The 14,437-nt window shown below is 41.1% G+C and overlaps 2 protein-coding genes across 5 annotated transcripts in view; one reads left to right on the forward strand and one right to left on the reverse strand.

Moving 5' to 3' along the window:
* The window catches only part of tox (thymocyte selection-associated high mobility group box), a 42,157-nt gene extending 40,426 nt beyond the window's left edge, over window positions 1-1,731 (forward strand). For 2 of the 4 annotated variants that reach the window (XM_075483739.1, XM_075483741.1), the window contains one exon: window positions 233-1,731. In XM_075483739.1, coding sequence (XP_075339854.1) covers window positions 233-272 — 40 coding nt within the window. In that variant the 3' untranslated portion in view covers window positions 273-1,731. The remainder of the gene's footprint in view (window positions 1-232) is intronic. The other 2 variants (XM_075483740.1, XM_075483742.1) reach the window with 1 other exon arrangement.
* A 4,289-nt stretch (window positions 1,732-6,020) lies between these two features.
* lrrc53 (leucine rich repeat containing 53) lies at window positions 6,021-14,354 on the reverse strand. The gene is made up of 8 exons (XM_075483715.1): window positions 12,769-14,354; window positions 12,557-12,685; window positions 12,206-12,304; window positions 11,917-12,092; window positions 11,537-11,700; window positions 11,227-11,416; window positions 10,747-10,939; window positions 6,021-8,836 (listed from the first exon to the last, which is right to left on the reverse strand). The coding sequence occupies exons 1-8, from the start codon at window positions 12,773-12,775 to the stop codon at window positions 6,423-6,425; spliced, it is 3,372 nt and encodes a 1,123-aa protein (XP_075339830.1). The 5' UTR covers window positions 12,776-14,354; the 3' UTR covers window positions 6,021-6,422.
* Window positions 14,355-14,437: the final 83 nt, after the last annotated feature.

Raw genomic sequence — 14,437 nt, forward strand, 5'->3', positions numbered from 1 at the left:
CTAGCTTGTGCTTACATTGTGAAATAACAGTTAGCAGCAAATCAGGAGATAGCATCAAAGGTGGATTTCAAGGGCACCCACACCCCACCTTCAGTCAGTGTCCCTGCTGGTGTGGAATTTTGTCCATCTGTTGTCGGCTAAACTTTATTTAGATGAACAGATGTTGTCCCTTATGTCTCTGTCTTCGTGCTTTGTGTTTCTATCCTGACTCCTGTTTTCTCCTCTTTGCTAGCAGCGGTCATCAGAGAGACAAGCCCCTGTATCTGAGCTAATCTCAGGACAAAATGACACCAAACATCGACCCTTGTACTGCCACAACGTGAACCTCCAGCCTCATGACTTCATCAGCCCAGGCCAGCCTGGTCCCACCCTAAACCCAGCGTGAGCTCCAACCACGACCGGACTCAGTGGACTTTGAGACGAAATGTGAAATAAACTTGAGTTTAGCACTTAAAAATAAAAAGCCCAAGCAGAGGAGTAATGAAACAGTTTCTGTGTGTATATCCACGATCTCTTTAAGGTAGAACAGTGTTAAGAAGTGACACAAACATCTGTTATTGGCTGTATCTTTTCTGCTGGTCATTCACTGCATAATGTTACCATTTCAATAGAAAATATGTATATCAGCGAGGAGACGGGGATATGTGCTGTGCTGTGAACCATGCTGATAGGTGTATATACTCCACATTTGTCTAATTTCCTGTCTGCTCTGAAATTTTTCACATCTTTTTCCTCATTTTGTAAGGATGGTGTTTACCATCGGTTCCAAAAGGCTCTGAAGAGCATGTGTAAAATGCTGTAAGATAATTGTTTTGAGTTGTCAATTTAAAGGCCAGTGGTGTTTTTTTTTTTGGTTTTTTTCTCCTTCTTTTCTTTGACCTCATAGTTGCTGTGCCCTTCAACAGCCAAAGCCAGAGGAGCACAGCATAAAAACGAAGGATTATTAACCAAATACTACTTAAACTGTGTTTCCCCTCTGGCTCTTTAGTTATTCGATGATACGATGCCATATGGACTGAAGTCCCACACAGACACAGAGGAACTTGCGCTGATTGTGAGTGTTGAACCCGGCGGGTTTGCTTCCGCTTTATTCGGCGAAAGACAAATGAGAGAAGGATGCAGAACATCTCCTGAAGCTGTTTGTTGCCTGTTTAACCCAGGCGCTAACTGTGAATAATTGTGTAAGATTAAAGAACTTTTGTTGTTCTTTTGAAGAAATCTGATGTATTTTAGTCCCTGAAATAATGAAATGTCAAAACAACTGTTTGTTGGAAAAAAAAAAGAAAAACTCCTTTGTATGATGCCAGCTCCTCCCCCTGGCATATGTCTGTTGATAATATTGATTTGGATCCAAACTGTGTGTGAGTGTGAGAAGTGTTAATGAGAAAGCAGAGCGGCTGATTGGGTTGCATGGTCTCGTTTGTCATCTCTATTTCTCTGTGTGCTCAGAGGCTATTTAAGAAACTATAACTGTTGCTGGGTTTGGCCGTGTTTTAATGTTTTTTTTTTTAATCAACTTGAGGTTTGTTTTAGTGTTGATGATAATGCTGAGAGACGCATCTCTCTGTCACTCTGTATCTCTTTGTATTAATGTGTTTCTTTTGGCAGATAAAAAAAAAAAAAAAAGACTCTGGGCAACAACAACCATGAAGATTTTCTTATTTTTAGATTCTAATAATGTGATTGAGAATAAAGTCAGCGCTGCAGAAATGTGCAGACAGTACAACAAAACCCGCCTCTTTGGTGCTTATTTCTGAGCAGCCGGCGAATGCCGCTTTGATCGACCAACGCTTTACCACGGCACACCTTTCGCTCCCGTCACGACCTTTCAGAGCGCCTTTAAAGTCTCTGCAAATGTTGCGACATTTTCTGGAAAGTTGGACGTGCGAGGGTTAAGAATATTGCCTCTTATTCTAAATGCACAGACTGAAGAGCCTGGTATTTTTCACAGAGGTTGGCAAAGACTAAAAGAGAAGACGAATTATTATTCACATATTTCTTTATCTTGAGGCCCTGTGCTGGTTGTGTGGTGGTGTAAAGAAGCTCAGCCATACAGCAACTTTGGAGGAAGTTTGTGATGTTCGTGTATTTGTGGTAATCTACCTTCAAGTTGACTGAAAGAGAAAAAAGAAGAATGTTTGTTAATAGGCACTGTATCCTTCACGTTTGCTCTTAATTGTATTGGGAGCCCTCCGAAGCTCTGAAGGTTTGGTTATGATATAACCAACAGTAGCTTCTGCCGCGCATTAATTCTAATCAGGATTATTAGTCATTGTGGTGATGAACACGAGCAGGTGCAATGATTCATAATTAATTAAGCCATGTCTGGGCATTTGTGTTGCATAATAAGAGAATTTTGCCAGAGCAGAAAGAAAATCATTCTATGCATCTGACATTTTTCCAAAGAAACAAGTTTTTGATGGGTTTGGGGGTGAGTCATAGCGAAAACAAGAGCCCACCAGGCAGTTCTTCGCCACTTCCATTTCACACAGATGCCCACGGTCCCAACAGTTACATGTTGACAGTATAAGGTGCTGGTGGTGGGGAAGTCCAGCTTATGCAGGCTTGTATCAGTCACCCCAAGCCATCTCTGTTCTTTTTACTTTTTCTGTTTTTATAAATATCACCAAAGCATCCTCTCTAATAAGAGTTAATGGCTGCCAACAAAACAGTCCCCGGCTGTGTCAATAGTTCAATCTTTAACCTAAAATGTTTAGAAAACATTTGGCCCCGCAAAGTTTTTTTTTTTTTTTTTAATACAAAAGTAATTGAGTTCATACTTTTACAGCCCTCTGACTCTGCCAAGCTAATTAGTTATTTTTTTCCCCTCATCTGTAATTATACTTTGTCTCCAAAGCGCCATTTCACCTCTATCTTCTCATAAATCAAAATATCAGTTGTGCTGAAGAACAGGCCGCCTCTCTCTCTCTTCTCTGTCTGCAGGCACACACTGCCCCCTACTGCCCAAAGAACACATGCTGCAATAAGATCATCCATCCTTTTTATGGATGAACTGTATCACTTGTATTATACCGTTTTAATCCATCTCCATGTCCCTCTTCTTGGGCAGATTTTGGTGTTGAGGGATTTAAGGTAATTATGAGCCTCTAGGTTCCTAGACAGTGTGGTAGAGATTATTTATTTGTTTTAGTGATGTGTTGGAGCAACAATTTTCGGAGCCTTTCGAAGACTGCACCTTCTTAATATGCTGTTGAGCCTTTGTGGGCCGCCAAAGCAGGTCCGACCTCTTTAAGTAGTGTCTGTTGGGAGTCACATCTCATCCTGCTCAATCCAGTCATTACTTCGCCCCCTCGCATGTTTTGCCCAGATCCAACAGGGGTACATTTACATTAAATCAATTAGGACATTCAAAAGAATGATGTTCTATGTATTTCATTCACAATCAAATAGTTCTAATGTAAAATGTTGCTAGTATAGATGAAGGGGTGTTTTACAGGGAATTTAGCCTTTTTTTAAAGAAAAAGAGAGCTTTGCTGATTTTGTTTAAAGTTTCAACAGTTTCGCAACATTGACATTTCTTGCCTTAATTCTGCAAATTAACTTTATTAATCTAAATTAAAAGAATCGACCTTATAAGTCCTAAAACAAAACAAAACAAATGAATTCAAGGACTTCTGTACTCTTACAGCATTTTAATCGAAACACACAAGACCAGTTTTATTCACACGAGAGAGGCTGTGACGTCTCTCTGATCCTTTGTGCGCAATTTCATGACACTGACTGACTGGAGTGGAATTGCTGCAATTGCATCACTTAAAGGATGCAGCCACGCAATGTAAGAAGTAGCCCACATTTAACACTGTTTTCTGCTTGTCTCATCAGATAGATGCTGCAGTGAAGGCTGACATAAATAATCAAGAGCAGCAGGTAGTGGGGTTGCTGCGCGAAGTTCTGTGTTAGTCTCCGCAGCTTGTAAGAGTTGGCAGATTCAGCACGGTAGCCTTACAGCCTGGATTCTGTCAGGGATAAAAACCTGGAACTACTGGGCAGTCAGGAAAACTCAGGAGCACAAGAGCATATTTCATTTTCACTTACAATCTGAAAAGATGAAAAGCTTCACTGAGAATGATCTTTCTCTAACTAGAGGGTGAAACAGACAACACAGCAGATGGAGCAGATCCAGAGCAGCAAATTCTTCCTCATCCGTGGCCTTATTGATGGGAACTGTTTCAAGTTGTCAACTGCAAGCAGGATTCTTATTAAGTCATGTATTCATCAGATGAAATCAGGATGTGAGGTCCAGTTAACTTTGCAATCACAAACAGCGAGTGCAACTGTCTTTCAAAGAGCTACTTTTCACTTTTATACTTTGGGTACCGTACTCGTGTGAACGTGCATGGCTGTTTGTCTCGTTTGTCTCTGTGTGGCCCTGGGATGGACTGGCGACCCCTCCAGGATGTACCCTGCCTCTCCCTCAGTGACAGCTGGGATAGGCTCCAGCCCCCCCACGACCCTCAGTTGGATTAAACAGGTATAGAAAATGGATGGATGGGTGGAAAACAGTCCAGCGAAAAACTGATGAAAGTGTTTTATTCAATCTAGTCTCACCTTCTGTTTTACCTGCTGGCACAGGTTACTTTCTGTTGAGTTGAAAAATCTCCTGCATATAAAGTAGGGGTGTGCAAAATAATCGTCATGACGATGCATTGCGATTCTAATTTTCGCGATCTACTGCATCGATTCTGGACGCCAAGTATCGATTATTTAAAAAAAAAAAAAAAAAAAAAATATTATTATTTTTTTTATGCCTTTAATGATAGGACACATGCAATTGATGCATTTTCGCTGCAAGGGATGTTTGCAATATATGTATATATTTTTTTATAGTTTTATAAATCCCTATTTTGTTATTTTAAGTTTTATAAATCCTATTCACTTTTTGTGATGAGTGTGTCCAGTAATAGTAATATTTGTTTTAATGGCAATACCTCCAAAAGTTGTTTCAATAAATACAGTTATGAATTGATTTGCTTTGAGTTATGTATCAATTGAAGACACTATCCAGATCATACACAGCCAGTCAGCCACTGGTAATGGCTGTATTTTTTTTTTAAGTATGTTCAGTGAAAATATCGCAATGCATCGCGATGCATCCCGATGCATCGCAATAATTCAAGTATCGTGATGCATCGTGATAGAATCGCATCGTGGCATGTGAATCGTGATTCGAATCGAATCGTGACTTCTTTGCCAATACCCACCCCAAATATAAAGTAAAGGTATAAACCCCAACAGTCTGTAAAAGGTCAGATCTAATGCAGCTGCTCTCCACACCCAAGGCCCTCTGATTCATCCAAATGAGAAAGTACTCTGATAGATCTCAGAGGTTGACAAGTGATGTGATAATCAACATAATTCACCTCCTCCCTGAGACTTTTCATCTCAACTCTGGGAAACAGCATGACATTGATGTGAAATATCTTCTTCTTGAAATGATTTGCTCCAGCATTGAAACAAAATTAATATGACAGCACAGTTGGAACAGTAAAGACTGGGTCAGTGACACAGCAGATCACAGTTCTGCTCAGCAGAGGGAAGAATTAAGCTCAGATAGTGAAGACTTGGTAAGTGTAAACCTGACCCCCTGTTGGCAGCACTTACAGAACGGCGGTGTGACAAGTGAAACCCAACACACGGCAAACAGCTGTCCTGGTGCCAAAACTGAAACCCAATCCGGCACCAACACACTGAGAACCCAGGAACTGGTTACAATCTGCACAGGGGTCAAATATAATGGATTTACTGCCAAGAGCAGCTGTATTGTAAAACGTGTACATAAAAATACTGCAAAATAAAAAAATACTTGAACCTTTTTAACAGCCATTTCCAATTACAACAACTGACCAATAGATTCCTAATTAGAGCCTATTTACCAGCAATTCTGGAGCTCTAAACAACATCACACAGTGTCTCATGTTTACAGACCACTGGTCAAACTCAGCAAAAATCACATAATCTAAGAAAGTGTGAAAAGAAAGGGATTTATGAAGTCTATCTAATCTAATCAAATATCATGTGGAATGATTAAAAGCTCTGGTTAATCTACTAAATTTATTTCACTGCAGACCTCAAGATGTACAACAAGTTGATGAGGTGATAATAAATGGAAGACCCAGCAAAGTCATGAAATGCTTCCAACATTTTGTCACTGTTTTTGCTGAATGCTGTTTCCAAGGTGAATGCTGTTTCCAAGGTCTTGGATGAGCACTGAATTTAAAAAATGACAGCAAGGATTTTTTGTGTTCTACTCGTTTATAAAACCAAAACAACATATAACATCTTGAAAATGCACCGTAATGTCAAAATGACATTCTGTGGCAGTTCATAACATCACTTTAACAACGTACAATATGAGGGCATCGGTCTCAGACGTCTTATTTTCTGAATGATGATGGGGGCTGCTAGCGTATTTTCCGCTCTAGCGATGTGGGGGGGCGGCTGGATGTCTTTTCAGGAAGCACCAGCCTCAGCTTCCTCCTCGGGGAGGATCCTCCTTCCTCTGACAGGTACTCCTGCTGCAGCAGAGGAGCCGCCGCAGGTGCAGCTCCTGGGGAGGATCCGCTCGGTGTGGACATACTGGGCGCAGAGACACCTGATACAGACGCACCTGCTACCTGCTTGCCCTCTCCTAATCCCCCCACTGCAAGTCCTTCAGTTAGAGTCACATCCTCAGCAGGCATATTGACTGTCGAGCCCCCAGGAACATGCTCAGTTTCTGTCTGACTGTTATTGTTTGATATACTCTCCACTGTGGTCATTGGTTTCCCGGCCTGAGGGGTGACAGCGGATATCTCATTCTGACCCTGGTCAGAGAGACTCTCTTTGGTCAAGAGTGTTTGAGATTCAGTAGGCAGCTGGAGCTGTCCTTCCCCAGTCTGAATACTTTGCACTGAATCAGCCTTCAGTGTTGCTACAAGAGGAGAGCCATTTGAAGGCAACTGGCTCTCAGATGGATTGGATGGTGTTGGATTAACAGCTGGGTTTGCTACATTCAGGGGGTGTCCTGTAGTTTGGGAGGTATTAAGATGAGGTGTGTGTATCGAACTTGACTGCAAAGTGTTAGCATGTACAGAGTGAGCTAGAAGAGAGGGAACTGAAGACATGATCTCTCCAGCAGCTTTCCCACCAAGGCTGCCTGTGGCACCTCTTAGAGCCATGCTGGGTCCACTGAATGTTATGCCAGGATCAGTGGGATTAGTGGGGCCTCCAGGGAGCAGTGCAGTAGATCCTGCCGAAGTGGGGTGGAGCAAACGATTCCCTGCTTGAAGAGAAAGGCTGCTGCCAGTTGGTTGTGGGCCAGCTGATCCAAGCAGGGAGAAGTTGGAAGTACGGTTCTTGTCAGCGGAAATTAAGGAGAAGGGATGCTGGTAGGAAAGCTGAGTACCGCCCGGTGCCAATCCAGCTCCTTGATACTGAGAACTCTGCATACTTTGTGCCTGTGCACTGACAGCAGCAGAGACTGATTGGGCTGAAGCTGTGGTGTTGTCTTCAGGTCTGGAGCTCTCTGGATGGGAATTCTCTGCCTGGTCACCTACTGTATCTTCTGGGCTATCTTGCTCACTTAGAGAAGTTGTCTTTTTCTTCTTAGCAGAGGTTTTGCTTTTCTGTCCTCCCTCTTCTTTTTGCTTGTCTTCCTTTTCTTTCTCACCTTCCTTAGCCGATCCTCCAGTCTCGGAGGACTTCTTAATTTTCTCTCTGGTATTCTTATTCCTTTTGCTAGATTTTCTTATGCTTCCCCTTCCCTCCCCTTCTTTGATGCTCTGTCTTTTCTCTTTACTTTTCTCTTTACTTTTCTTGGAGCTGCCTTTCTCAGTGTGGCCCTGCTCATTATTTCTCCTAGGAAGGACTTTGCTTTTGCGAAGCGGGTTCAAGTTTAGTTTGACTTTCAGTAGGCGGCTGGACTGGACTTTGTGTGTCCTTTCCATTATTTTATCTTTGTCTCTCGACGTCCCCGCTTCCTCCACCATCTTTTTCTTACCTTGACTGATTCTAGGACTGCCCAGATCAAACGTAACATTTCTTGAGTCTCTTCTCAGCTCTGTTCTCTTCGTGTCGTCAAACTTGTGATGATCATTTTTTTTTCTGTCAACCAGCCTGTGTTGAGAGGGGAAGTCATCAAATAGTGCAGAGTCTGTAGGATTGGACCGAATCCTCCCTTGTCGAACATCGTGGTCTGATGGTCTGTACGTCCTGTGGCAGCTCTTACAGTGTAAAGTCTCATAACCTCTGACCTTTGCCTCCACATTAGCCCTGTGGTTGTCCATGTATTTTCCAGTCTTGTAGGATAGCGAGGTTTCTGTTCTCTGAGTTGAAATTTCTCTCGGTGGATGGAAAGACGAGTTTGTATTGCCATGTAAATCAATCTTGTCCCTGCTCAAGTTTCCATGCTGAATACCTGTCCTCCTCCTCTCCTCTTCCATCATCATCCTCCTTATCCTTCTTTCTTGATCTCCTTCCACCTCAATTCCTCCGTTCATCCAGTTGTCCCTTCTCATTGGGTTTGGCATCATCCGATCAGTGTTACAGTGAGGGCACTGTAAATAGCTGCCATTTTCCTCAGCTCGAGACTTAAAATGTCCGCCATGACTATATGTCTTTGAATCAGACGTCATGGCTTCCTTATTCCATGGGTGACTGCTGTTGGCTTGCAATAGAAAATCCCTTGTCCTCTCACTAACATTGAGGTGACTGATATGATTAGCCACAGTACCGTTTCTCTGTTCTTCCTCCTCCAGCCTTCGACTTTCTTTCAGTTTCTTCCTTCGAGACACTTGATAGTAAATAAAGACTGCCAACAGAGTCAAACCAACACCACCTGAGACACAACAGGACAAAAATCAATCTCTTTTCACATTCATTATATTAGGTACAGTTGGGTAATTCCAGAATATTTCTCAATGAGGACTTGGCACTGTGAAAATTTTTGAGTGGATCATTTTCCATCAAAGTTAGGACTGTTTGTTTGCATCAGAGGAATTGTTCACAACAGTCAAGCAAACTTAAAGAAGCTTTAACAAGATTTCCAAAGACCAAATGTTCTTGATGGATCATATTTAAGTCAGAGCAAAACAAAGTCAGAGATTTGTATGGAAACATGCTATACATGTTGCTTAAAACATTGGGTGATTAACACAATTGTGGAGTTCTGTTGTAAAAACAGATTTTCATTTGTTTCATGCTCATGATTTTTTTGGGCACGTCTAAAATATAAGTTTCCCTTCTCGGACTCCATCTCAGACACTAGAAGGTTGGAAAAATAAATAGGTCTAATACAGTGCATCAGCCTCAGACTACTAAATAGCAAGAGGACTGTTCTGCCATCATTATGGTCTTGCATAACTTAGGTTCTTCTAAACTGCAGGGGAATAGTGAAAGGAAGAACATTTTTATTGATTTCTAAAGGGTGAAGCTGGAAAGTGGAACCACCACATTTCTTGCAACACACTAGCTCATACAAATCAGATTGTGCTTGTTGGATTGAAGGGCAAAGTTAAAAATATTGCGGTTGTTACAGGACTGTATGTGCAAATACAGGAGTGGCAGTATGTAGACGTTCAAGGGCTGCACCTACTCAGAGAAGCAAGTTTCAGGAGAGACTGGTCAGTGAGTGCTCAGAGGATTGATGTTGTTTACATTCTTGTTGATAGAGAGTTGAGGATCACCTCCAACACCAGTCTGATTTTTCACCTGGTATGCCCATTATGAGTTACACAATTAAACAATGTTGATAATTTAGTCCACAGATGACAGGTGACAGAATAAGTTAATGACTGCAATGTGCATTTGTAATTTTTCATCTGACCAGTTTGCTTTGTTTGAAAAAAAGAAGCTCTGTTTGACTCATCAATGTGATCCATTTGAGCTGAACTGAGATGTGTCTTTATTGGCCATGCTCCCAGTGTCTCACAGTAGGAAGTGCTGCTCATTTTCTAATGATTTTGAGACCAACGGGGTGATTGTTTTTTATTCATTCATGTTTTGTTGTGTGGTTCTGAAAACGTATATCTGTGATGAGAGAATTTCAGTACGTAGATTTGTTTCTGCTTTACTCAGGCTTTAAGGGATTTGATACTGTACTCTATAAAGTGTGGAGGCTTCCACTTAATTCAGTTAAAATCCTCAAACATCAAACTAGAGTCCTTGCTAACTCGCCATCCAGATTGTTGATCAGTAGTACAATTCCACAGCATTTGAAAAAACTACAAACATGCTAATGTTAACCTTGCTTTTGCACATAAAATTCAGTTTCCTATGTAATGAATATCGCCATAACTATTATAAGTGTAATTAAAAGTGTAAAATGATTAAAGTTTTCTTAATCTCTCACAATGAGCAAACTTTAAAGTATGCAAAATATGCATACAATATTCTATATTTGTGTTTTAATAAGGTGTTGCTGCGTATTGTTAAATTCAACGATGCACAGCAACAACTATCACTGAATTACTTTGAAACAGAACAAGCTTTAAAAACGTTTCTCAGCCAAGTTCTCTGGTGTCTCAGTTTCTTTTGCATTACTTCAATAAGACAGCTATGAACAATTTTGATAAAATGGATGTAGCATTCATTGTGCATTTAACTAATTTCTGCAACAATTTAAGTAAGGAGAAAATATGTCAGGAGATAAGTATGTATATATAAACAAGGGTTACCGTATTGTTATGTGGCATAGATGAATAAAGCCTACTGAAAATTGTCTTTCACTGAGCTGTGTATCATTCTCACCAATAAAGCAGATGACAGCAGTGATGGCCAGATCTCGAGCATAAAGCTGAGGTGTGATGCTGCCTCTTGTCTCTATCTGCACTGTGATGTTCTGATTGGATGGGACACAATTGGCTTCAGTCAGTTCCAGCACTGTGGTTACAGCCGGGTTGTCAGCACTCACACACACCATCTTACGGCCATTATAGAGAGTCTGAAAGCAGCAGTGGTAAAAGATGTTTGGTTTAAGTAAACTAGGTCTGTACTGAATAAAATGTTTAACATTTCAGCTGATTGGAACCTGGTTTTTCAGCTGCCACATACATTTTGATAATAGTTTTATACAATTTTCAGGCATTCCAAACTGGCATGAGCCATAGCTTCTAGACAATGGATGTATCCTCTATTATGATTGCATTATTAATTGGTTTTGAGTGGCTATTAATGAAAGAAGTGAGATTGCATTGCTGTTTTGCATAGATTGATGAGGAGCTCCCACACCTTGTCAGGTTGTTGAATGAAGGTGGACAGAACTGCAGCCAGCTCCAGCAGCTCACAGGTGCAGTTCCATGTGTTGAGGTCCAGGTTGAGGCTCGTCAGCCAGCTGAGGTAGGAAAAAGCCTCCGCAGGAGCAGAACTCAAACGGTTTCTGGAGAGATCCAGAGTCTTCAGACTCACCAGCCCATGAAAACTAAGACCACAATGAATAAAAAAAACAGATATTTTTTTATAAATGTTGTGCCTTTTGGTACTCTTTTTATTTGAAAAGAAAATTGAATTAAATCAAAGGGGGAATCTTTTTTTTTTTAACCTGTTTCTCTCCAGATTATCAATCAGATTATCTGACAGGTCCAGAGTCTCCAACTCTCTGAGGTCATTCAGAGGAAATGAACCGGAGTCCAAACTGGTAAGCAGGTTTCCCTCCAGTTTCAGGCTAAGCAGAGCCTTTGAGCCTTTAAACCAGACAGCCTGGATCTGCACAGCAACCAAGAGAATAAATTCTTTCTTCAATTACGTAGTATAACAATGCGCTTTTGGAGCCATGACATATATCTGCTATAACTTAAAGTTTAAAAATAAAACTTAACTTCACTTAAAACCTAAAAAATAACCACAAAATCAGTCTATCAAAATAGAGGACAACAACAGCATTTTTGCATTTGCAATACCTTCCCATTCAAACGTACCCACCATGCTGATGAGGTTATGGCCCAGGGCGAGAACCTCCAGCTGTGTAAGATTGGTCAGAGCGCCACCCTGTAGCGCCTGGCCGGTCAGGAGGTTGTGGTCCAGCAGTAAGGTGTGAAGGAATGGCAGGTTTCTAAAGGCCTCCTTACCAAGCTCTGAGATATGGTTATGACTCAGACCTGAGCAACAGACAGGTACATCTTAAGTTCAACATTTTTAGGTCCTTTGATGTAGAATGTAAAGATACACACAAACTGTATGTAAAAAAATAAAGATCCACATGTGTTCTGACCTATGACGGTAATGTTGGTGAGGTCAGACAGCGAGGCAGGCTGGACCGCAGAGATGGAACCCTCGGTGAGAAACAAAGCCTGAGTCGAATCGGGAGCATCTGCTCACACAAACACACACTTACAGCAGGTGCTTGTGGATCACTTGGCTTCAATATACACTTAATGGTATATATCATTGGATCACACAACATCAGAGGATCATTTAGTAACTCGACTGATTTCGACATGCTGACACTGAAGAATTGACTCAAAAGTTAGCGAATGATATTTAAGTTTATTTATAATAAAATGTTTATTGAAGCGGCATGCCTTTAACCATTGACAGTGACTAAAATAGTGTGGGTTTTTACCAATAATATGAGTCAGTCTTTGACAGATGACAGCTTCCTCAGAACAAACCACGCAGGAAGCAGGACAGGATGGTACAGGAGACACTTGCTGGGCTCTGATGACTGACAGCAGCAACATCAGCAAGATACCTGGACACAAATTCAGAAATATTTCCTTCTGTCTTCTATTATTTTTTTTAAAGTGGTGGGAATCCTTTTTGTGTACTACTTACTGATCATGATGTGTTACAATGGGAGCACCATGGTTATGAGGTAACATCTCCTCCACGGGGCTGTAACCTGATACAGCTTCGTCAATGTCACTGCAAGCAACTGTTTGGCCTGAAAAGACATTGTTAAAACACTAAAATCATCTCTGTTGGGAATAGAAAAAAAACCCCATTGTGATGAGTGCTCAGGACTTGAAAGAATGTCATCGAGACTTTTGAATTTACCTTGTGACAGCTAAAGCATGTCCTTGGACAAAAATTAGGTTGACAAAAGGTTGAGCAAAGCCAGCCTTTCTGTTGCTGTGTTTGTTCTGAGTAGCTGCCAAGACAAACATTGTTACATGTGATGGCAACACTCCAACATGTTTGTGTTTGTGTGTGGTGTCGTCAGGGGAGGTGGGGGTAGTCCCAAGAGGATGCTAACTGATGGATGACAGCCAGACGTTGCTGCAGAACGAGGCTAATAACTCCAAGGGCTTAATTTTCCAAGGACTAATGTAAACAAGTGCAGACCAAAAACATCCATTTTGCCTTAATACTGACATAGTTGGAAGTGTAAAAGCCTGCCTGTGGCAGCTATTGTGGTTGTTTAGAGGAATGATGTATTAAAGGAATGCCTCAATGGTTCGATGACCTCAGCACAAAGTAAATATGTTTGAACTAGAAGACACAGAAGCATTCTGCGAGGCCAAATGATGCAGGTGCTCTCATATTTGTCTGATTCCAAGGCTGGTCTGTCTCAAAATGACATCAACAGAAACATTAAAGGTACTAAAAATCGTTTTCAAATATTCTGAATTCACCTTTATCCTTTATCTGTCTACTAGGCTTGTAATTAGTCATTTTCACATCACTAAACAATAATTACAGCACATCCAACTGAGGGAGTTGTATACTTTCCTGGTCAGCTGTCAGTTCTTGAACTTGTGTCTAATGTCCATCTACTTCCTCTGTCAAATTGAACATTTAGGTTTTCCTTTTGAGCCCAGTTCAAAACTATCTTTTCATTCTGTGAATTAAGTTTATTCAATCCAGTCAAATTCCCAGAATCACCTACATATCCTCACCATCCATCCTCATAGTAACAGTCACTAGATAGTCAATATCTCTAGCATATAGAGCAAGAATGCCCACAGCTTATTAGCACTGACTGTTCATTTTCTAAATACACTAGACTTATACCAACATTAACTTGCGAATAACAATATTCTTGCTTTATTCAAAGTGCTTATTTTTTTGTTTCTGAGCATCAATTGTTGATTGATCATTGACAATGAACAAATTGTGTGTTCATTCATTGTCAGCCATCATTCTAAAATATTTAACAAACTGCTTACCTTTTGAACTGAACCCAAAGGTCCACCCGCTCTGATGACATGGTGCACGCCACTCATGTACTGCGCCATAAGTGATGTGTTGCTCCGTTAGTTGATTTAAAACTCAAAGCTTAATCGTTTACCGGTTGCTACAGAGCTGTCGCATGTACTGTGTCTGAGTGTGTCGAGCTTAGGTTACCTGGCCGTTTCCTGAGCATGCTCAGTAGAGGTGGCTGTCACCCGAGAGGCAGAGATGTCATGTCTGACTCAGAAATTGGCCTTAAACTTCACACCTGAAGCTGAATTTCTTTTTTCCCCCAAATTCAATATGACTCCCGAAGGAATTAATTAAGTAT

Source organism: Odontesthes bonariensis, chromosome 14 (genome assembly GCF_027942865.1).
Source record: "Odontesthes bonariensis isolate fOdoBon6 chromosome 14, fOdoBon6.hap1, whole genome shotgun sequence".
NCBI lineage: Eukaryota > Metazoa > Chordata > Actinopteri > Atheriniformes > Atherinopsidae > Odontesthes > Odontesthes bonariensis.

Bases quoted from the DNA above. Each gene is read 5' to 3' on its own strand.
- lrrc53 (XM_075483715.1), bottom strand. The intron at 12,305-12,556 runs GTAAAAACCCAC...TTGTGTGAGCAG, and splicing joins AAGACTGACTCATATTATTG to ATGCTCCCGATTCGACTCAG. The intron at 8,837-10,746 runs GTGAGAATGATA...GTTGTGTCTCAG, and splicing joins TGCTGTCATCTGCTTTATTG to GTGGTGTTGGTTTGACTCTG.